This window comes from Haliaeetus albicilla, chromosome 7, assembly GCF_947461875.1.
Source record: "Haliaeetus albicilla chromosome 7, bHalAlb1.1, whole genome shotgun sequence".
Classification (NCBI taxonomy): Eukaryota; Metazoa; Chordata; class Aves; order Accipitriformes; family Accipitridae; genus Haliaeetus; species Haliaeetus albicilla.
Window position 1 is genome coordinate 14928480 of NC_091489.1, and position 23889 is coordinate 14952368.

General features: G+C 38.2%; 1 protein-coding gene across 12 annotated transcripts in view; it reads right to left on the reverse strand.

The window, feature by feature from the left end:
- SYNE1 (spectrin repeat containing nuclear envelope protein 1) overlaps positions 1-23889 on the reverse strand; it is a 321099-nt gene that overhangs the window by 130207 nt on the left and 167003 nt on the right. For 11 of the 12 annotated variants that reach the window (XM_069787039.1, XM_069787028.1, XM_069787027.1 and 8 more), the window contains 17 exons: positions 21802-21945; positions 21313-21468; positions 19770-19934; positions 18445-18617; positions 17432-17585; positions 17145-17288; positions 14695-14859; positions 13037-13354; positions 11609-11764; positions 10763-10933; positions 9668-9994; positions 8199-8351; positions 6712-6879; positions 5510-5686; positions 4485-4631; positions 3069-3194; positions 1360-1536 (listed from right to left, as the gene is read on the reverse strand). In XM_069787039.1, coding sequence (XP_069643140.1) covers positions 1360-1536; positions 3069-3194; positions 4485-4631; positions 5510-5686; positions 6712-6879; positions 8199-8351; positions 9668-9994; positions 10763-10933; positions 11609-11764; positions 13037-13354; positions 14695-14859; positions 17145-17288; positions 17432-17585; positions 18445-18617; positions 19770-19934; positions 21313-21468; positions 21802-21945 — 3021 coding nt within the window. The remainder of the gene's footprint in view (positions 1-1359; positions 1537-3068; positions 3195-4484; positions 4632-5509; positions 5687-6711; positions 6880-8198; positions 8352-9667; positions 9995-10762; positions 10934-11608; positions 11765-13036; positions 13355-14694; positions 14860-17144; positions 17289-17431; positions 17586-18444; positions 18618-19769; positions 19935-21312; positions 21469-21801; positions 21946-23889) is intronic. The other variant, XM_069787034.1, reaches the window with a different exon arrangement.

The window sequence follows — 23889 nt, forward strand, 5'->3', positions numbered from 1 at the left end:
CACATCCATACTTTGTTTTGTTCCTACTTCTATAATAGTGGCCATTATCACTATCGTTATTGAAACAAAGAATGATTATCTAGGTATGATTGCTATTGGAGCTTTAAATTCCAGTAAATAAGAGTCCATCTGCATACACATTTCTTACTGAATAAGAAGTCACAGAGAACCCCCAAAAAAGAATATACAATATACTGACAACTAAAACTAACCAAATATTTTTCAACACTTGCTCACTGTCCAGGGTAAATATAATCTTTTCCCAAACTCTAGTTCCAATAACTGTAACTAAACAGCCATGCCCAGCTCCAACGCTTTCCTGGGATGATGCGTTTTTGCTGAGGGCTGGTAGGGGTTCTGCAGAAGAGATGTTACTGCCCAGCTCTGCCTCATTCCTCTTTGTGACTGCTTCAAATGGAGCTAGGCATCTTCCTTTACCAGGGCAAATTCAAGGAAAAAATACATATTGTGCCACATATGACAGCTGAGCAGGTGCCTGCCTTTCCTAATAATCCCAAGTTCCTGACTGAAATAGTGAAGAAATACAGACTCCTGCTTCTTCCTGGACTCTAATGATAGCTAGTGTAACAGCTTTCAGTCCACATTGTGCTGAGGAATCTTCAAGGGCTATGACTTTGTTAAAACACTTGTGTAGAGCAGACATGAAGAGGAAGCGCTGTTTACTTTTCACCTAACTCCTGGCATATCAGGAAAAGAATACAAGTGAAGTCTAGACCAAAAATGCAAACCCCAAGCATTTCATCATTTAATAAAGAAAAAAATCTGTTTTCCTATTTCTTCTTGTTACTTTACTGATGTTTGTGATGTGTGCAGAATAACCATAAAAATTCTCTCTTCTGCAATGAGTAAGAATGAGTGAAGATCTGAAGGCACTTCTCTCATTATATAGGGTAAATTAAATTGGGTTTCTATCATACCTATTCTCCAGTAGTTTTCAGAGTCCAGCAGCACTGAATAGTTTCCTAGACTAATTTTGAAAGAGATCTAAATAATTCAGAAGTATTGAAATCAAAGAACTTAAGCACAAGTTGCAGATCTTATCTTCAGGTCCACTGTGATCAGCAATTAGCCTATTAAAAGTGAAGACAAATCAGAACAGTAGGCTGAAAATTGTCTACTGTTAAAAAAACAAAGCCAGAAAAATATTAAAGTACAGTGTTTTGCTTTCTGTGTCACCCTGTAGCATCATTAAGGGAACACTTTTTCCTCTGTCTTCTCTGCTCTTACTTTGAATATATTAGCAATTGTATGCAATATGTGCATATAACACGAATTGTAATATCAGCCAAAGGATGAACTTCTTCCTTACCTTCTGTTCTTAACCCAAAGTCTCCTTACCTTAACCTGGAGTACCATATTCTGGGCAATATTCAGCTCCAACTCTGCCCGCCTCCTTTTCAAATTCTGTAGTTGTTGATCTGCATCCTGGAAATATATCCAGAGCTCAGCCTTCATTTGTTTGATCTCTTCCCAACCTTGAGCCAAATACTGTGAGTGCATTATCTGTTGCTCAATCTAGAAGAAAAGAAATGGAAGGGAGTAGGAATGCTTTAATGCATCTATTTTTGGAGAATGGAGGATGAATACCATTCTTCATCTGAGCACAATACTGTACTAAAGCAAATTTCTGCACTAGATTCTGAAGGGGCTAATAATATCCATAAAAAGAGTCTTAACCTTCAAAAGTCATAAAAATCAGACCTATCAAAGGAAAGCTGTGGAGAAAAAAAAAAAAAAAAAAAAGAAAGAATTATCGATCACCCTTGAGAGAAGCAAGTATATTTATGAGTGTGTGTATTTCAAAGTGTTCTCGGTCTTCTGTTAAAGCTTAAATTAACTGTATAATTAAGTCTATTGCATGCTAAGAATATTGCTGGACTGTGCCCTACATGCCTTCACAATGACCAAATAAAAGCTTAAACTAAACACTTTCATTTAATTTGCTTAGCCCAGTTATTTTGCTTACATGCCTTTAGTAAAATGCCAATAAGAAGAATGCTTACTGGATCTGAGCCCATCAGTCACCTTAAACCAATAGTCACACAGCTTCTTTTGCTCCAAGTACAGTAGCAGGGCGCCTTTAAGGTTTAGACACTCAACCAGCTTAATATATCGCAGCACTGTACTGTCTGTGATTCCTTAAAAATATTTCGCTGCTTTATATGTAAAAGGATAATCTTCTTCTGATGTTTGGGATGCTTTTTAGCTATTCAATATTTGGACTGCCATTTGTTTATGGACTACTTGGATTTATAGAATTTGCTTCTCTGGTATGGAATACTATTACTATATCTATTAGATTTTTACTCTTGGTAGAAGTAGTTTCAGAAGTTTGGTTGTGTGTGTATGTGAAACTAAGTTTTTCATATTCACAACAGGAATGTTCATAATGTTTCTTTTCTAATAACTTATGTTTATAATTTTATTCTAAAACCAAGCATTAAGCTACTTTCAAATTTAAAATTGAGGTACACTTCTATAAATAAATATGCTGAAATAGATGCACTCTGAGTTATGAAATGAATCATCATAAAATATGATTACTATAATTAATATATTAGTATACCCTAATAAGAACATGAGTCTACTGTTGAATAAATAATAACAGTAAAATATGTCTAAGCTTTAATAAAACACAGAAAAGAACAGATTGAATTGTATTTTATGGAAACAAGTAATTTGGATCAGGTTTTCTTCCACAGAATGTTATTTGTGTGGCTTCAGACCAACATCTTGTAACATTGCCTAAGTACCTTTAGCAACCTTTCTCATGTGTATTTGCATTACTACCAGGATGGAAATGTGTTGATTTAATAAAAAATAAAATTAATAATAATAATAATAATAATAAAAACAAAAACAAAAAAAACCCAAAACCAAAAACCAAACCAGAAAGAGAAAACTATTTCTAAAGGAAATACTTAAGATGAAAGTAAGAAGACATTTCTTTAAACCATTACCCAATATGACCTTTTCAAAAGAGGACAAATCAAGGCAGTTAAAGCTCTAAATAGGATTAAAAGCAGGTTGTTGTGGTTATCTTGTACCGTATGTTTTGTTTGTTGAATATCTGTTGCTGTACTCTTCACTGTGGCATCTGACAGATCACACATGGAGCACAGAAGATCCAGGTATGTATTGGCCTGCTCCTGCAGAGCCCGGAAATGTTTTACCTGAGGGAAGACAATCCTCAAATAAACTCTGAGAATGTGGAAATAATCTCTTATTTTATTACAGTCTTGCATTTTACTATTTTTACTTTAACTTATTATTTCCAAAAGATGAAACACAGAGATACACTATTTTATTAGGTAAGTCTGCTCTGTCATAGTTATGGAAAAGAGTAACTCTTAAAAACTTGATTATCATCCAATTATCAAAGCACTTGGTGACATATGCATTACCTAGATTATTTCTTTATAAATAAAGTGTTGGATGGATACACACAGTTTCAACAAGGTGACTTACTTTCCCAAGGTGAATGGGAAGCAGGGCTTTATCCAATTATTAATGTGTCATGTCCCTATACCTATAAAATTCTCCAGTGTCTGATAGATCATGGGGAATCCAGCCCAGTGGCACAACACACTTTCCAACATATTCCGAAACCCTTCCAATGTCCCCAATATCTATGACTGCCAAGACCAGACAACATGATGCTGTTGAGGTTTCTTGCTCTTGACATTGCCCGTAGGAGCTCACCTCTCCCTATGAGCTTTCCTCATCCCAAAAGAAAATGAGGACTCTGCTCTCCTCACCTGTGTGCTGCAGTTCTGCATGTCTCTGGGAAGGTGCTGCCCTGCTGGCCCCACAGTCACCCCCTGCTCCTCCCGCCCCTGCAGAGCTGCCATCTGTAGTATTTCAAGGTCTCTACTAAGCCACATGGTGGTTGAGACAGCCCTGAATTCCAACATTTTTTAGTAGGATACCAGTTTAATTTGAAATCAAGGTACAAATCCAATGTAAAATACATTGAGTTACTAAGAATAATCAAGAAGCAAAGAAACCATTCTTAATGGCTAATGTGGGCTAGAGGCAGTTCTATGCTCTCAGGCTGAAAAATTGTTTTAATTGCCTGCTAACAGACTCTGTGTCCATGGTACTATGAAACCAGGTCTCATATAGGAACATTAGTAGACAGATCGGCAGTTAGACAAGCAGAAAGACACAACCTCTCTGCTAAACACACCTGTGGAGTATCTGAGCAGTTTTATCTAATTAGCCAACTTTTTTCAGGTAACATATTTCTAAGCATTAAGCAGAGCTAGCAAAAGCCCTGTGTGATTTTTCATCTATGGTTATTTTTCACTCAAGATATTCCTTTCAGAGCTGGGAATAAACAATGAGGCTACACAGCCCTCTAAGAAGGTCACACAGAGTATCTAATTTCTATTAATATAAAGCTCTTACCTGAACTCACCTTATTAAGGATAACTGAGCATTTTCAAGTACTGAACTTTTACCTGTTTAACTGCATCTGCCAGGCTGAAAGGCAGCCAGGTAGTTGGCTTTAGCTCTGACTGCACCGTAGACAGCCAAGTCTGGCACTGTTGTAGGGTATCCTGATGATTAACATGCTTCTGGAGTTCATGTTCCAAACTCTGGTACACCTAAAATAAACGTTTTGTAAGGTCATCACATTTTCAAACACCACTGTTGGCTCTGTTCTCCCTCCTTGAAAACTGCAAATAAAACAAATTATTAAACTGTGGTTATTTTAGCCCTTGTACATAAAAGTACCAAGGGTTGAAAGCTCCTTAAGCTCTCACTGCATCTTGCTAATTTGTGGAGAAGATGGACAATATCTAAGGCACAGCTTCTGGAAAGAAAAAATAAAGATGCAAATGAAGAGTATTGTCTCTTATTTCTGTATTCTTGTTCAACATTTTGCCAGTGACCTAGTATGAGGTTTTACCTACCTCTACAAATCTTACTGACTATGAAGTCTACTTGGGGGCGGGGGGGGGGGGGGCGAGTCAGAGGGGGGTGTTTTGTTTGGGTTTTGGGGGGTTTTGAGGTTGTTGGGGGGGGCGTTGTTTGGTTTGGTTTGGGGTTTTTTTTAGACTATGCTGACTTGATCTCCTAATTGGATTAACATAATGACCCAGCTAGCCCTTCTTAACTGTATATTCTGTTTTTACTAAGAGAGACAGTATTTCCTAGCACATCATTAAGACCCTTTATGTACTTATGCAAACTACTGACACCAGGAGTGCAATTTGCTCCCTAGTTTTTTAAGTAGGAATAGTTCTAATTTCTTTCCTGCAGCTGCTCAGAAACTAGCATAACATGAAAATAGTGAGGGTGTGGAGAGATTAATTTACGAACTGATAGGCAGCTAGTTTTGCTGGCTGCAAGGCAACATTTGGATCACAAGGAATTCAACTGTAGCACAGTAATGATGAAGAGCTACACCTGTAACCTCAATTTAGATGGAAACAGTAGAGAGAGTTAAATGGCATAAAAACATTTTTGAAACAGGACTTACTCTTTGGGCTGTGCTACATATGGCAGAATAGCTGTCCTTTGTCCCCTGAAGATGGCTTTGTATGTTTTGCTTAAATTTTGCTTGAAGATGTTCTGTGCATTGATTGATCAAGTAATCGCCTTTACTCTTAAGGCTGTTCAAACGATCTTCAAATCCTGCAATTTCTTCCATGATAGCCTGAGAAATAGATAAAATACTTTTGAAGAAATATTTTAAACTTAAAACATGATCTGCATCACAGCTTTTTAAATAAGCTTCGCTCCCCACAACACACTTCGACTTCAGATTCAGAAAAAAGTTTTCAGACGTGTATTGTTATAGTCAAGCTATTAGAGTGTATATTCATTCTAAAACCATTGTCAAAAGTCTGTACATAGATATCCCACAGAAACATCAGCAGCACTCTCATAATGTGTAAACATTACATGCTTATGCCACAGGACCACCTGTAATTTTCCTTTGTCACATGCTCTCCAGGGCTCCACCAACTTGTGTCTAGTAATGAGGATTAAATCTGATGCTGAATTGTACCTTATTCCATAAGCTCTTCCACTGTAGACAGTTCTTTCCATTGACTTTGGTGGAGCCAAATTTTTATCTAAGGAGGTTACTTGAAGAGTAACACACCAATCACATTGAGTTATAAGATTTCAATATGTGCCCTTGGGAACTCAGTTTCAGGGAATGGTAGGGAGGGTTGGATTTTGCTTTCTTTTATCTTCTAGAAAGCATCAACTATCAATGTGGTGAATGATTATCATTAACAGCAACCATAAAAATACCTTGAATAAAGGCAATGGAGGAAATGTTACAAACTAATAGACAGGAAAAAAAAATTGAAAATTATTTTATTTATTTTTTAATCCTTAAAAGTGCCAGAGCAAAAAAAATGCCTTAGCAGTAAAATGACCCTAATCTGCTTTTTGTGGCCTATTTCCTGGGACATTTCAGCAAAAGCCTAACACAGAATTCAGACCAGTGTACAACAAAGCACTTGTGCAGATGCAGTATCATCCAAAACCAGTGCTAACAACAAGGCAGATTTATAAACTACATTAATGACACTCATGCTTATTTACATAGCAGTAAGAGGAATAAAACAGGTGAATGACAAAACTAGAGCTCTGGAGTGGAGACAGAGAAGCAAAGAAGAAAAATTCTATTTTACCAGACAAAGGAAGTTTACCCAATAGCAAACCCACCTTGTGGTTAGCTAGTTGCTGAGTGATTACTTCAAGATTGTTACTCTCCATGAGATCAGGGCTGACCAGCCTACTGGACATATGTAATAACCATTTCTCCCCTTCTTGCAAATCACTATTGTAATCCTCATGTTCTTTTACTCTCACCTCTAAGGTTTCAACGTATGCCTGCAGGTCCACAATAACCAAGATTAAATATTCAGGTAATTACAAGAATAAAAAACAAAACAAAACAAAAAAAAGCCACAAAACCCCAAACAAAAACAAGCACCAAACCAAAAACCACCAAGAGTTTGAAAGCATAGTAAGAGAGTTATCTTCTAAATTTATATTCCTGTGAGGCACTCTCACATGATTAGACTGTTAAGGAAGACATCAAAGGGATTACTTGTGTGAATAAACTCTGCGGTACTGAGCAGTACTTTCACTCCAGATGAAATGCCATACTTTGAAGAGTGAGGAAAACACTGAGGTTCTCCTTACTTTAAGAAAAGGAACATTGTCAACTTGACATTAAGTTCACTTAAAAAGTTATTACATGCTCTCCGAGAGACTGCACATGACCTACCAAATGTTATGGTTGGGTCCCTGCTGCTTATAGCCTTTGCACGTACATATTGCCTGTGATTGTGGTAGGCAAATAAAGAATGTACACATGGAGTTAAAATGTATTTATTCTTTTTAAGAAAGATTTTTCATACGCTTCTCTACATTTAAGTCATCAACATTATAAGTAATGCAACAGATACCAGTTTTGTGGTATAGATCAGAGAAATGTCTGTAAATTAAAAATCAACTGTGAAAAAATAAAATCATCTGCTATTAGTGGATGGATTGGCAATTAAATATACTTAGGTCAAACATAAGTACTAACATAGTTTGCAGAGCTTATCCTTGTTAGGAGTATAACCTATTAAAAGCTTTAGGAATAATCATACTTTAGGACACATTTAGAAGTATTAGATCTTTCAAAGTACTACAGACATGTGGACTAATGAATCAATGTTAATTAATAATGCCCTTGCTCAATTAAATTATATCCATCTTGCAGTTCATTTTCTCCAGCAACTTCCATTTAACAACTCAACTAGATTAAACAGGGTTTGTGCAAGATCTAGCAGAAACAAGAGACAAAATGGTATAATTTAAAGGCATCTGTCCCTTCAAGAAATAATGTATTTAGCAATCCATTCAAAGAAATTAAAAATAGTAGCAAGAGTACAAACTAGTCACTGATATATTATTTCCCCTCAGTGCTACAAAGATTTCACCTGCCACACTCAAAATTCATTTCAGCTACTCGTTAGATGTATTTATGTAGAAATTCTTCCCATATTCAAGAATATTCCCCACCTCCAAGAAATTAAATCTAACTGGCTCTGTGTACAGGGTGTAACATGACAACATGAAACAAATAGCAGCTTCTTAAAGAGGGAAAAAAATACAGCAAATTGAAAGAACCTAGAGTTTTCTTCCTGACTTTTTACCTTAGTTGTGCTGCAGAGTTCCTGATAACTCCTCTGAAGGTCTTGAATGTTGTTCTTCAGAGTCATGTCATTCACCAGATCAAAAAGTGCTTCTCCCTTTTCGATCACTGATTTTATTGAAGGCTCATGGGACAGAACAGTCTGCTGTATGGACTACAACACAAGCAAGAATTAAAATAAATCTATTGAACACTGAAGATCTATTTCACTAACTTCTCTTTGGTCTGAAGTACAGGCTTCTATCATGGTATATATCATCCTTTCCAGATGAGAAGAGCTTTGCTACCAGTACAGGACTATGTTTGTCAGCCATGCCCTGAGACAACAACTTTGCAGGCACCTAAAGGCAATTGCTCCTTTAGTGAGTGGCTAGTAGCACGGCTAATAACCTGGAGCTGGTGAAGGAAAGGGAGTTAATATGTGTCAAGGGGCAAGTGCTAGGGGTAAAACTTTCTCAGAGGAACAAATTCTGCAAATAGGTGGGGAAGTATCACCAAAGCCATCCCCTTAATGGGATAGTATGCAGACGAGTGTATACCACTGTGCTCTCAGGAGTATACTGATCCGCTGTGTCATTGTGCTCCAACAGCATGGCACATGCCAGCATCTATCAAATGACGGTGAGATGCCAGCTCCCCAAATGTGTAGAAAGCAAGCACACAGCTATGACATATGGCTTTGAGTACTGAAGCTGATGAGGGGTAGTGGGCAGTTTCAGAGAGAAAGCTTGGATGGTCTGCGGGTACTGCTCGGCAATAGCCAAAACATTGGTTTGTTAGCAACACTTTTAGCCACAAATGTAAAGCACAGCATTATATGGGTTGCTATGAGGAGATTTAGCTCCATCACAGCCAGACCCAGTACACATCTCATGAAACACCTGTAATCCTGAAGTATTTTACAAAAACATCATTAAGAGAAGCAATGAGGCTTGTTGTCAATTTTTTCTACTCATTTTTACAACTGGGGAAAAAAAACCCCACCCAACCATGACTTCATTAAAATCCTAACTAAAAACAGAGGAGGCCATAGCAGCTGGCTGTCTTAGATGTTAGTTGAGCTGGGACATCCAGCTTTAACCAGAAAGCTGATTAAGCCAATGCAAACAGAGGCAATTGTTTGCAGTGAAGACCAATTGATTTCTATCCTTGCTTAAACAGCAGTTAACTCTGTTGATATCAATGGAATTACTCATATGTGTACTCATAAAAGAGTTTTGCTCCATAACAGGAAATTTTCAGATGTGGAAGCCTTATTAGGACATCCACATTTCAAATCCAGGTGCCCATTCTGTTTCATTGATGGAGGTACCATGCATGTTTTCACTTTGATGTTGATTTGGACATCCAGGCCAGAGACACCTCACACATCTATTGGGGAAACTTGAACAGACACCTGGATCAGAGGATTTATTGCGAGTCACTAGGTCAAAATTGACTTGATAGTACAATGATATAACCCTTTTTTACCTTGTATTTGGACAACTGGGCCTTCTTCTCATAGAGCTCGCTCTTTGGCTCCGCTGGAGCACGTAACATGGCTTGGTACTCCGTGACCCACTGAGTCTGTGTCTTGTACTTGTCTGAGAACTCCTTCGCCAACTGAAGGCACTTCTCCGAAGTCATGTGCTCTTTCCTGATGGAGCCAGCCAGCTCTTCAAGCTGTTCCACGTGATCTCCAATTTCTTTTCTTAACTGATCAACTTCATTTTCTTCCATGTACTTTATGGCTCGCTCCCCCTTCTCACGGGCGGATTTCAGTAGACTGTGCCCTATGTCCATATCACTCAGTAGCAGCTGTGAAGGAAGTGTTGGTTAACAGAAAACATATGCAAGCTCTCGCCTTTTTTTTTTTTTTCAGTCATTATAGTTCTATTATCAGTAAGAGGCTAATGAATTTTTTTAATTTATTTTGCTAAGGACACAGAAGGAATTGCTAGGGAAATTGAATGGACTTTTCATTAAAAAGTTGCCCAGAGTTAAGGTGTGGTAAACTAGAAGGAAGCAGAAAAAGCAAATACTTCTGTTCTGCACTGGGCTTGTGAAGATAAACACAGAAACTGAGGACTATCAGGAGCGGGTTCGTACTCCAAATTCTGAAATAGATGAAAGTTTTCCCTTAGTGTATTATGTTTAAGCTGCGGGACATATGAAGAACTCATCTGTAACTCTGAGATGAAATGTGAGTTTTACTACTGAGTTATTTCAATGAAGAGAAATAGGAAGCACTTCTTGCCACAGTGCACACTGGTATAAAATATACATGACAGGATGACTTGCAAGGGGAATTTATTTTAAGTTTTAACTTAAAGCAAGACACATACAAACATGCCTTATGGAAGGATAGGATTATATTATTTAGGACTATTCATAACCTTAAGAACCAAACTGTGATCTAATGTGTATGTGACTTGAGAACAGAAAGTTTTATACTGGGTGATCTTTATCCTATTAGCTTCTCTGGGCAAGGTGAAGTCAGAATTTTGAGCAGCTATTAAGACGTGTGTTAAAATAGAATCTCTTTTTGGTGAACAGAAACAAAAACTGCATTCAAGAAAGCTGTACCTCTAGTTTCTGCACTTTTTTCTCCATTGCTGTTTTATCAACCACGTCAAACTTGGTGATCACATTTCTGAAGTTCCTGTTAGTAGCTCCGTACCAATCTGTGTAAGCACTAAAAGCCAATTCTGACTCCTCCATACAGCGTATTTCTTCTTCCAGAAACTTTATTTGCTCCTTCAAACAAATACGGAGGGTAGGGGGAAGAAACAAGAACCACCCAGATGTTTATCATTGCTTTTGGCTAAAGATAGCAAAACCTGATGTACTAAGATTAAACACATAGGTTTCGAGTTCTTTCATATCTGGTGGATAATTTTCACTGAGGTCTTGTCAGGGTGTGCACATAGTAATCACTAATGTTAAAACTGAGTTAATACTAAACACTGAAAAGGTACTTATATTTTGAAAGTTGAATTGTGACTTGTGATTATGGTACTATGAGACACTTACTACTTAAAGTGACCTGAACACTGTACCTTATCAATTCCAAATTTCCCTGTACCTATATGTTTCAGGTAACCTGGAAACATTTCTCTAGAGGTTGTTTAGCATTCAAACATACTGAATTCTGAATTTCTCTCCTGCAACTGCCAAAAAAGACAGTAACAACATCTGATTAATACTGAATATCTCTGAAAGGGCATTATCCCAATTATGGTTCTCTAATACATTTAGTCCAATGAAATCTGCACGTATGTTTGTGTATATATATGAATATATGTGAACATTATATTACTGAGTCTACAGTAATGAATAAACTCTGATAAAGTCTAATTACAAAAGTCTGTTTACATTTGCTTCTTAACTGACAATTTATGATGTTACAATGAATTAATTTTCAGTACTTACCAAGACATGAAGAAGAAGAGTTTGGTAGCGAGATGTAAGCTGCGTAGCCTGGCTTCCTGTTCTACTTGCAGTGAGACTTTCCTCTAGTATTTGCTGAGCCAATACCCCAACTTCCTCCACATCATCTTTGTAGACTGTAATTTCTTCATGCCACTTCTGTGACAAAGACATTATCCAGCTTATATGACTGATTCAAACATCTTAAACACAGCAGGAATTTATTTGTAACTAAGTCCGGAAATCATTGAAAAGGAAAACAAATACATGGTTGTAAACATGGATTTACAACAGGAAAATGAAATGGAATCTGATGAAGGTTAATGTAATGAACATGGTGGAAGTTCTATCATACCATATGGACTGCATTTCATTACAATAGAGTCAATAGTTTGTTTCCCCCCCCCCCCCCCCCCCCCCAAATAATAATAGAAATGCAACCTGGAATTTCTATAGAATTTGCCTGAAGTTTTAAAGGTGACTGTAAAGCGTAACCTTGAATCTCTTCAAATTTGCTTCCTGTGTTTAGTCAGAACCATGTCTTCTCCTTGCAGTGACTTGTCCTGGTTTCAGCTGGGATACAGTTAACTGTCTTCCTAGTAGCTGGTAGGGTGCTATGTTTTGAGTTCAGTATGTGAAGAATGTTGATAACACTGACGTTTTCAGTTGTTGCTCAGTAGTGTTTAGACTAGAGTCAAGGATTTTTCAGCTTCTCATGCCCAGCCAGGGCACCTGACCCAAACTGGCCAACAGTGTATTCCATACCATGGGACGTCCCATCTAGTTTATGGGAAGTGGGGGGCAGGGAATCGCCGCTGGGGGACTGGCTGGGGGTCGATCGGCAGGTGGTGAGCAATTGCCCTGCGCATCATTTGTACATTTCAATCCTTTTATTACTACTGTTGTCATTTTATTAGTGTTATCATTATCATTATTAGTTTCTTCTTTTCTGTTCTATTAAACTGTTATTATCTCAACCCAGGAGTTTTACTTCTTTTCCTGATTTTCTCCCCCATCCCACTGGGTGTGGGGGGGAGTGAGTGAGCGGCCGCGTGGTGCTTAGTTGCTGGCTGGGGTTAAACCACGACAGACTAAAGGAGAATTATTACATCAACACAGCGGAGACTTCACAACACAGCTGGTCACATTTTACTGCTGTTACCACATTAACACTTTCCCACTCCAGGACCACAGGGCATATGAATTCCAAATCTCCCTATGAGATTTCAACATTGATACAGCCATAGCTCTACCAGTAAAATGGGTGAAACCTGGACCCAGAGGGCATGAAGCTGTCTTGGATCCATCGCTCTAGGCATCGCCTCAGAATAAATTGCAATGCTTCCTGTCATTTTCACAGTGCAACCAGGAACTGATGTGAAAACCTCACATGGTATTTCGTTTAAGGAATGCTTTAACTATACTCTTTACCTTCATTTGTTGAAGCTGCATCTCCTTTGTCGCTCTACCAGACTGCCTCCCGGTCCTGATAGCAACTTTCTCCTCCAGGTCTGTTAGCCAGTCGTTTACCTTCTGAAATTTTTTCTCCATTAACCTCAGCCGGCTCACAGTGGCATTTAATTGGCTTCTTGCTTCAGAAAGCCTGTGCTGATACGCTTGCCAGTCCTGCCGTAAGGATTCCAGGGCTCGGTCTTCTATCTGGGGAATGCCCCATGGAATCACCTCCTCTCTGGCATGGACAGCAGCATTCAGTAACGCTTGTCCTTCTGTACAGTGGACCTGCAGCTCCTGTAAAGGCAGAGGTATGGATACATACCCTACATTAACAGCTTTCATTCACACATGGCAAACAAAGCCCTGGTTCTACTTAAGACAAAAGCAGTTACCTCACATTATCTAGACATGCCCTTTAGTTATCTATGTTTGAACACATATTACACTATCTCTAAGAACACCTATGATGGCATGCTCACTTACAAAGCAAACCGAAGAGCACTACTATTGACAAGTGAATTGGAGAAAATTATTGCAAAGCATGCATTAAATTCTTTCTCCTCCTGCTAAGTTTATCATCAGTTCTGAAACATCAGCTGCCTGAGCTGGCAGGAGATGGATGTAATCCATTCAGCACAGCCTTAAATTCAAAACTTCCCAGCTGTGGCAAGCAGACTGTAAGACTGATTCTAAAATTGAATCTGTTTAAAAACAAGGAACAAGGTGAGGCTTCAATCTTTTAAAATAAACAAACCTATTTATTTTTACATATGTTTGAGATATCATTCTAAAATAATTCTCGATACCCTTTTCTGGACATGTGTGGCATTTTCATGCTTATTAGAACTTGATTACAAAGTATGAAGAGATTCAATATGATTAGAAAACATAACCAGGAAATTACCTTAACAAAATACAGTTGTGTGTCATCTTAGTTTATATTTGAGAAATATATTCAGATTTTCAAAATGGATTCAGATTTTGTAAAGTAAACTATAATAACAAGACATAGATGCAGAGTCCCTGATCATACAAAGACCTTCTCAGTATCCTGAATAAAGTAATAAATATTTCATAACTCAAGTGTAGACCTTTTGCTAATTCAACAACAGTTATGAAGGTACTTTAAGGTAGCTTAAGATCATAACTGGGAAATTACTGAAGTGCTATAGGTTCACCCTTCGCTGTTACTTAAGTGATTCAGTAATCATTTTCCCACCTCACCATGGGAGCTAGCCTACATGACTGGAACTGCCTGAAAGTAGATGCATCTACACTGAGAGCAATAAAAGATGAAAACCCAATGAAAAGAATACTTCTCATACTTTATGAAACACAGGAAAAAGACGAGGTACGTCAACATCTAAAACAAATTCAGTACTTGCAAGAAAACATTAGTATGCCTGGAGATTTCATTCAAGGCCTAACACTTCTTTCTGGAAATGAGTGACAATGTTTTCACTGACTTTACTGGAACCACTTTGATCAGCAAAGTACTTACACATAATGTGATTCCAAGCTGTTCTCGAGACAAGAAAAGAGAGGCAATTTTTGTCTTGCAGTTAATATTATTCTGTTATTTTACAAGTAGGATTTTTTTTTTTTTTTTACTTAGGGTGTCACACATTATGTACCTGTAATTCTCGGAGTGTTGCCTCCTGTTTCTGGGCATCACCATCAAGATGTGATAAACAGTCAAGTTTTTCCTGTTCCTTCTCCAGCCATACTTCAAAGGCCTTCAGATTTCTTTGGTACTCTTGATGTAAGTTAAGCAGTCCTTCGGCTTTTGTTACTGCCTCCTGCTTGTTAAAATATTTACATATATGTGTATATAGCTTAGTGTATCACCAAACCAAGAAAACATAAAACCCAGACTTCCATCAAGGGGAAAAGTTTCTATCTGATGCTAAGCTTTCCTAGAATTCAAGAGTACTTGGATTCTGAGGATGATTTAATCAATTACAGGGGAAGAGGGGGCAAATGTGGGGATACAGATACTTATCCTAAAAGATTCTTCATGTAAGTTTGCGACTTCTAGGATTTGAAGTTTTGATCTGGAATCACGTTTAAATAACACCTTAGTGTCTAATAACAAAAGACCTTCTTAATTTTTATACCAATTTAAATTAACTTTACTGAAGTGATTAGTAAGAGTTTAAGCTTAAAAATTGCGCAATTTTCTTTGCATGATTTTTTTTTTCCAATAGAATAATAATCTTCTATTAAGAGTATCTAATATCTTTAGGTTTGAAGACTCTCCAAGCCCTTTGCAGGCAGTTCCTACAGAGCACAGTGAGAAACAGACTGCAAGTCTTCTGTGTATGTGGGTGAGCAAGTTACAATAATTTCACAACCCAGCAATAAAATATTGCCATATCTAGGGTGCAGCAGGAAAGGTGTCATATATTAGCACAAGACTAGTCTTTCTAAGCACAAGAAAAGTATACTACATGTAATTCACATCCTCTCAGAAATTATGGGAAGAGGGAATCAAGTTCAGATGGAGGCAGGACAGGCTGCATTCCAGGGCAGCGGGCTACATAAGAAGAAAAACACTTTCATAAACAGCAGCCATGAACCTACTGTCTGCTTCACCTATTTCTAACAGGTCTGGGTAGTGGGAGGAAGGAAGAAAAGAAGAGTGTTATCAATCTTTTACAAGGCCTGTTCCTGTCCAGTAGTGGGAAGAAGGAAAGAGAGACTAGTTCTCTTGCCCTTTGACAGCAGCTGCAGGGAATTACAGGTTTTTGTCTGCTCAGGCTTGGGTCACAAACCCTTGGGGAAGCTTGTCAGTTTTTCCCATGACCAAAGGATTATTAAAGGATTTGATCATTCCTTACTTTACAGCTATTAGCTTTGAACTTCAAATTTCTTTCTATGAGTTGAGTGTACTCTTGACACTTAACATCATCACCACAGTTGGGAGTGGGGAAGACCAAAGTCATATGGGGTATTAGGTTGGAAGAGAAAGAAGGGATGCTTCTTGTTACGTAAAGAAAGAGGTACAGAGCTTTTGCCTCTGTGAACTACCATCCATTTCTCACTCTTCCCATGCTGTTGCTCAAGCTGAGCCAATACAGGCAGTCTGTATAGCTTTGCACAAGAGAAAAAGGTAAAGATTAGAGGATCCCCATGCTAACAGGAATACTAGGTATTCAGTAGCACTTCCCAGGACTTGCTCATCTTTCTGGCAAACCTGAGTGAGTTTATTCAGAGAAGGTCCAAAGAAAGACAGTGCATTGCATTCTTTGCAGTTGCGGAAGAGAGTACCGCAAAACAGTGAATCACTTATGTGTTTGAAAAACTGAATTTTGGCCCTTTCCACAAGACAAAGACATCATTGAGACAACAAAATTCAATTTTAGTACACTGCTGTCATGAAGAAAATTTGCGTCTCTGAGCATACATAAAGCATTATTTAATTACCACAGAAGAATGTGGGTTAACAGGAGATAATCAGGTAGCTTTAAATGTATCACCAGGTCTCTTATGATTTCTTCTTTATCTTATATCTTACATTCAAATCCATCTTGATCTTTATCTGCCTATGCCCTAATCTTTTCCAGATCTACAATATTAACACTTATCAGTAAATGTAGTGCTTACCATACTGGGTCTTTTGACATTAGAGTCAGTTTACTTGCTAATACGGTTTGTGTTCAATAGTAAGCTTCTGCAGTTGTCAACCATTTGTGAATTACCTGGTTGACTGGTTGCATATATTGCAAAACATACATTTATGCAAATCACAGATTCAGAGCTGCTTCCAATTTTTCAGTCACAATGGGTAAAGTCATATCTGTGCTGAAGTCAATATGATTTTTGACACGGAATTCCTCAGACTATTCACCTGATGATTTTTTCAGATTCAGATTTTTAGAACCTTTCTGAAAACATCTGAAGCACAGTAGTACAGGAAGACAGATTGACAAATCACCCTAATAACCTTCTGTTACATTAAGTTACTGCTGTCTCCAAACTTTTAATCCTCATTTAACTGTAAAATAAATGATCAATGAAAAGACTTTCTCTTTTTCCTTGTTGCCAACAAAACAAGAGGGAGCGCTATTAAGAGAAACTGTACCCTTGTTCTGTCTTTGAGGAACTTATACCGCTCCTGAAGGTCCTGGAGTTCAAGCTGAGTGACATAATGCTCAGCCATCCCACTTCCTTTCACTTCAATCGTCTCCAGCAGGCTGCTATGACTCAGCACCTCTTCACTGAGTAGCTGCAAAACAGAAAGAGAAGAACACATTTATGAATGAGCAGCATTAAAACAAGACCACAGATTAATCTTGCAGTTATTCAGCCTTTTTTGTTGCTTATAAGGTGATATGGGCTTGTTGCTCATTTGTTGTATAGCAAACACACCTTTGCTTTGCTGAGGGCAGCTGTTTTTTCCCTCAGTTCAGCATATTGCCTTTCAGAAGCATTCATACTTGCTTCTACTTTATCCATCCAGCTGGAAAACTGACGAACATCATCCTGGTAACTTGTCCATTTGGAGAGAGCTCCTTCCAGTTGACTGCAATTTAAAAATACATATTTGTTGTGATAGTGGAGGTTCTCACGCTATTTAAGCAGTGAGATATAGTCATATACAGTTATTCTAGACTCTGTTTATAATAAAGATACTTCACAAGCTAAGCAGTCTGAGATAGAGCTGTTAAAACCCTACAGGTTTTAACTAGGAACAGTTTGGCTGATAAAGAGAAATTAAGTTTTCCAAACTTGGAATATTAAGGACGTCCATAAGTTATGTAGCTAGCTGACATGTTCTAGCTTTAGTAAATAAAACACAACTGAAAGCATAAGATCCAGAATCAGAAATATTCTGTCCCGATACATATATTCAAATGTTGCTGCATTCTAATGTTTAATTACCTTTCTTGTTTGAAATTGAAATATTTGCAACTTGTGATGCTCCACCAAAGAAGGCTGCATTTTTTCCCCTGTATTTCTTTATTCTATCACTTTGAGCATCACTGTTGGACACTGTAATTACAGTACCTTCTGTGAAATGCTAGCAAGTGGAAAACCAGACAGGATCTTGACAGAGCAACCATTAATGTCCATAACAAGATCTTCTAATTTCTGAGAACAATGCAAGGCATCAAGTGCAACTCGAAGTAAAATTTACAAGATTATGAATATGGAATCCACTTTTAAGAGTATATTGACAATAAGTGTTAACAAAGCTTAGGTCCCTCACAGTTTCCCCCCCTTTTTCTCCTTCAAATGAATATGTCACTTAAGGCCTCTAGACCTGCAATGTTAGGCACATGCAGTCATTTTATATGAATTTGATGCTTGTAATTAACTTTTCAAAAATTTTGACAATGCATTGTTGCTAAGCATCATTCTGCACCTCATACCCTTTTTACCTCTTGCACTGGATACAAGCAGACAGAAGAGAAGCCCAGCTGTCCTTCAGGGTTTGCAACTGCCGTTCAATTGCTGGTACTCCCTCCAGAGAAGTATTTTGCAGAACAGATTCTCCTCTTGTCAGAATCATTTTCATTTGGATTTCTTTTTCTTGTTTCACTGCTAGTAGTCCCTAAAAAGTGAGCGGATATTATTTTACTTTTATCATTATCTGGGCAAGAATATACCAACTGGCTTTACTGGAAGATGAGCTGATCAAATTTAGCAGCTTGTACAAACAGTCAATTGGAAGAGGGACAGTGGGGTTCACAGCTGGGCTTCACAAGGAAAAAGTGACTTTCAAAGGGTAGGTTTAGGCCATTAAAAAAAAATCTTAGTTAACAGGGCAGTTTTCATGGAATCTGTGCAGGTACTTACTTATCAGAGAAGGTACTGTTGGGTGGAAAAGCTGACATTCCAAAAGGAATGTCATTTAGATGGAAAACAGGAGGATTCATTCATAGGGAAAACAAGATGTGATGACAAAGCTCTTCTAAAGGGCTGAAATACAGTTCTACAGCTCTAGGATCTATTTGCAACACAAAGGTACCAACATATAAACTCAGCAGACTATCAGCAACGACAGCTTAGAGACCAGCTCCTGGAGTTGCACAGTTGCAAACTAACAGCTTCTTAACACTATGCAAAGTCATGAAAAGCCTGAAAGCATGAACCTGAAAGATTCAACAAACAAAAGGCAAAACGTAATTTTAAATCTCTTGCTTTTTGACGTATCCTTTTTTGGATTTGTCCATATTTTTGTGGACTTGTCCATATTTTGGCCACGGCTCAAAATCAGAGACATCAATAATACAAAAAGTATTGTTTTCTGAGTACTGCTCCTCAACATCTTTTGTGCAGTGGTACCAATAGATGCTATTTTCTTAACTATAGTCACCATTTTTAAACAAGTATAGGGGAAGCTGTTCCGAATCATTCATATCACCTGTATGATCCAGGAAATAATACATTAAACTAACAGGCGTGAATATCCTACTTCTTCCATTTAACCTTCAGCAGCCACACAACACCTTTTGAGTTTTCTAAGCATTTGTATATATGCAGTTTTCCATGTCATAAAGGTCCTTATATCCTTCTTAGAGAAAACTTCTCATAATGAGCTCTTTCCTCTATAAAAAGAGTTATTTTTGAGTAAATTGAAAATCAGTGTCTGAATAACAACAGTCGTTACACTAATATGCAATGACTAATGTAAAGTATCCTATACTTACATTCTTCCTGCAGATCTAAAAAGAGCAGGTTTTGGAGTCTGTTATTTCCATACCTCTAGCTTTAACATCCGGCTGTCCAGAACACTCTTGTCTGCAGTGGGATGACAGTAGGAATCCAGCATGTGAACTGCATCAGTCACCCAATCCTGGAGGTCTTTGACACTGTGCGAGAACTGCTGGTGCTCTGCTACGACCCTATCCATTCTCGAAACTTTCTCCTGCAATTCATACAGCAATTAGCACCAGCAGCTGTTCAAAGGATTGCTTATTCCCCTTACCTACTTGTGGACTTTAGATTGAGTTTCATAAACCATACTCAGAAATTCTCTTCATACATTTACAATTACAAGTACGCTTACTTCAGCATGGAACGAATTTTGCATACACACACATGAATGAGTTGTCCAAACATAATATACAAATGAAAATTTCAGAAATGCCTTTTTTTGTTTTCTAAATGTAAAGCTTCATCTAATTGTCTCCCCTCATCCAAAGTAGATGACAGTTTTCTGGTTTCACTTTTTCTTAAACATCTGGTAAATCACACCGGAACTCCATTTCAGTGTTGCAACTGAAGATAACTTGTAAAATCTGTCAATGCACAAGCCTGTGAAGCTATGCCACTGCAGCAACGTTACTTTGCTGATACCTGGAAAAGACAGACCTGACTCCCATTGGCATAAACATTCTTCTGAAAAATCACTGGCAGTCACACGACTCAAAAATAAATGCTTAAGGTACAATGCTAAAAGGCCTGAGGTGAACAGGAATCCAGAGCAGAGTGTATTTCACACAGTGACAGAGAACTAAAGTCAAGCCAGTGAAACAGGCTTAGGAAGTTACTGAGAGGGATCTTTCTCAAGCGTCCATGGCTATCCAAAGAATTTCAGGATTTCTTTCATAGGCTGGATCATATGTATCCTCTGCCTCAAATTCCTTTTTCTCATCCTGACATCTCCTACAAGTTCTGTCCACATAAGCTAATGTTAGTAACTCATGCATCTTTCCCTTTCTCATTTTCCAGTCATGAAAATTTATCATGGCCATGCATACAATCATTTTCAGTAAGTCATACTGCTCTAGATATGCTTTATAATTTTTATTTCCACAGAAAAAGTAGAAATTAACAAACCAGCAATTGCTCAAACGTAAATAGTTTCTGAATTGAATTGTTACCCTATAACACACTTCCTATATCCTAAATTATTCTCATTACTGTAGTAACTATAAGTGTAATTCAATATCAAGCCTCTTCCAAGACAGGAACTTTGTCAAAAATAACAGTCCTAATACGAAGACCTTCAATGCTTGAAAAAATCAAAATCAAACCTGATTATTGTATAATCAGGTGGGGTTTACTTTTTAATCAAAACACATTAAAAAAAATAAAATCACAATTTCATTTTACTGACTGTCCACAGAATTATCCAGGTCCTTACTTCCCACTCTTTAAAGCCAGTGTGAAAGACAAGATAGCTCAGACATACCACAGAGCAGACAAGCAAGACAGCTGCAGTGTTTCACATTTCAGTCTTTCTTTTTTTCCCCACATACATCAAATGAACTGCTTAAAAGCGCATACACTGGGTGCATTACCTTTGTCAGATTGCTTAGCGTAAGATATTGAGAAGACAACTGAGACACTCTGCGCATAAAGCTTTTGCTGACAGCTTGCTCCTCCCACAGCTGCTGAGCTTTCTCTTTTAACCTGTTGAGCTGATGCTCGTGGCAGCTTACTTCCTCAAGGACAGACTGTAAAGCACAAGCACATTAATAATAAGAGTGGGTGCAAGAAAGCAGGAAATAGAGAAGCGTGAAGGCCCCATGAAAAGCAGAAGTGACATGTGGCGAGCTTGCTGAGAAAGGCACACCATACAGCTACAGCAATGAAGCAGCATGTCATAAGAAATGTGGAGATGCAAAACCTGATGGAACAGAATCATCAACAGCAATCCTTGAAACCAGTTCTCATCTTATTCAGAGGTCAGGATGCTAGAATGATCAAGCTTTTGTAAGGAATCAGTGAGGCCAGGAGGATAGGAGAGGAAAGTCTAGCTGTGTTAAAAAGGCTTGTTAAGAAGTCACCTGCAACTTTTGCTGTTCTCTCCTCTTGGAAGGAAGATCATGGAGCCGACTGTTACTTCCTTGTACCATCTTCTCAGTTGTGGTCAGCCACTCCTGCAGAGGCTCAGCAGTTGCTTCAAAGTCCTTCATCTGGATCTTTAAGTTCTGGGAAGACATACACAATTCTATGAACAGTCCCACTGCACTGAGCATAACTATAATGCAGAACACACAGATCAAGCACACAAAAAAGATGTACAATTGCAGTCAAATTTTACACAGCTCTTCAAATAAATTACACCAGCTCTGCTCCTTCCCATCCCGCAAACAGACACTGAAAGAAAAGTCTGAGAGAGCACCTCTTTAAGAGGCAAAATAAAGGCAACAATGTAGGATATGTCTACACAGTTGAGCGGAGGCTGAAGCAAATTTCCTCTGAGCTGGAAGCTTTAGAGATCTTACAAGCTTTGACTCAATGTAAGTGCCACACATCTAAGGCAGTCTGAAGAAAGGCTAATTTGGAATAAGAGTTACCTAACATCCGACTGCAGTCATTCACGCTGACCCCTTGTCCTGGTTTCGGGTGGGATAGAGTTAATTTTCTTCCTAGTAGCTGGTACAGTGCTGTGTTTTGGATTTAATTTGAGAATAGTGTTGGTAACATACTGATGTTTTAGTTGTTGCTAAGTAGTGCTTATCCTAAGTCAAGGCTTTTTCAGTCTCCCATGCTCTGCCAGTGAGGAGGGGTACAAGAAGCTGGGAGGGAGCATGGCCAGGACAGCTGACCCGAACTAGCCAAAGGGATATTCCATACCATGGGACATCATGCTCAGTATATAAACTCAGAGGAGTTGGCCAGGAGGTGCTGATCATTGCTTAGGCACTGGCTGGGCATCCGTCAGTGGGTGGTGAGCAATTGCATTATGCCTCACTTGTTTTTCTTGGGTTTTATTCCTCTCTTTTTTTTGTTATCTTCCTTTTCATTACTATTATTGTTATTATTATTGTTATTATAATATTTTCTTTTATTTCAATTGTTAAACAGTTCTTATCTCAACCCACGAGTTTTACGTTTTTTTGATTCTCCTCCCCATCCTACTTGGGGAGGGAGCGGGGAGGAGTGAGCGGCTGCATGGTATAGTTGCCGACACTCCTCCTTAAATGGTCTGCCACTATTCCTAGGTGATGTATGACTAAGTTCAACCCAATCCTGGGGATCATTTCTGATTATATTCTTTTTTAACGTAAAATTTTGGTTATAAAAACATGTGCATATAGGCATATGTAGGCATTCCTTCAGTGCCTGCATATTTTTCTTGTAGGCTTATTCTGCATGATTAAAAAAAAGAGCATCTGAAATAATTCACATGGAAGAGAAACCTGAACAGCATAGTTCCTGTGCCCTAGTTATTTTTATTCAACCCCCCCGCAACTGATTTAGTTTTCTTTTTAGCTATAGCCTTACCACTTAAATTAAACATCAGAATGAAAAATGAAGCCTATGAGACTGAAAAATGCTTGGCTCAAAAAGATTAATCTCTAAGATCATCCTCTTTCCATGGCAACCCTGACACGAAGAAAGGGAAGTCCTTGCTACCTGAGAATTTTCTTTGAAAGGCTTTCCTGCGCAATGTATTAAATGTATTTAAACTTCTCAGCTGGCTAGGCAGCATTGGTTTGAAACAGGAATGCCTAAGGAACTTTAATTCTCCTATGCTATGCAGGGAATTCCAGCTAAGACCTTTTGACCTTAAAACCTATGACCTTAAAAGAGATCATGTTTTTAAGATATTCCCCTTTGGTGCTGGTTGAATTGTGAGTTCTGAACAGAGAAAGACACTGGGGTTTACTTCGAAAGTTGCTCAAATAAATCATTACATTCTGCCAGTTTGCAATGAGAGAGACAACATTTACCCACTGTACTGGGACTATTCAATCAGCAACAGTGTCAGAAATCTATGCTAAAAGAGTCCTTAAAAAAGAAAATGTGTTTTAATAATCCAGTACATTTGATGAGACTCATGTTAATGAATTTGACCAACTGCTGTCTTTGCTACCTTCAGCTACTCTGAACAACACCCTTCTGCATGAAACACCCCACTTAAATCA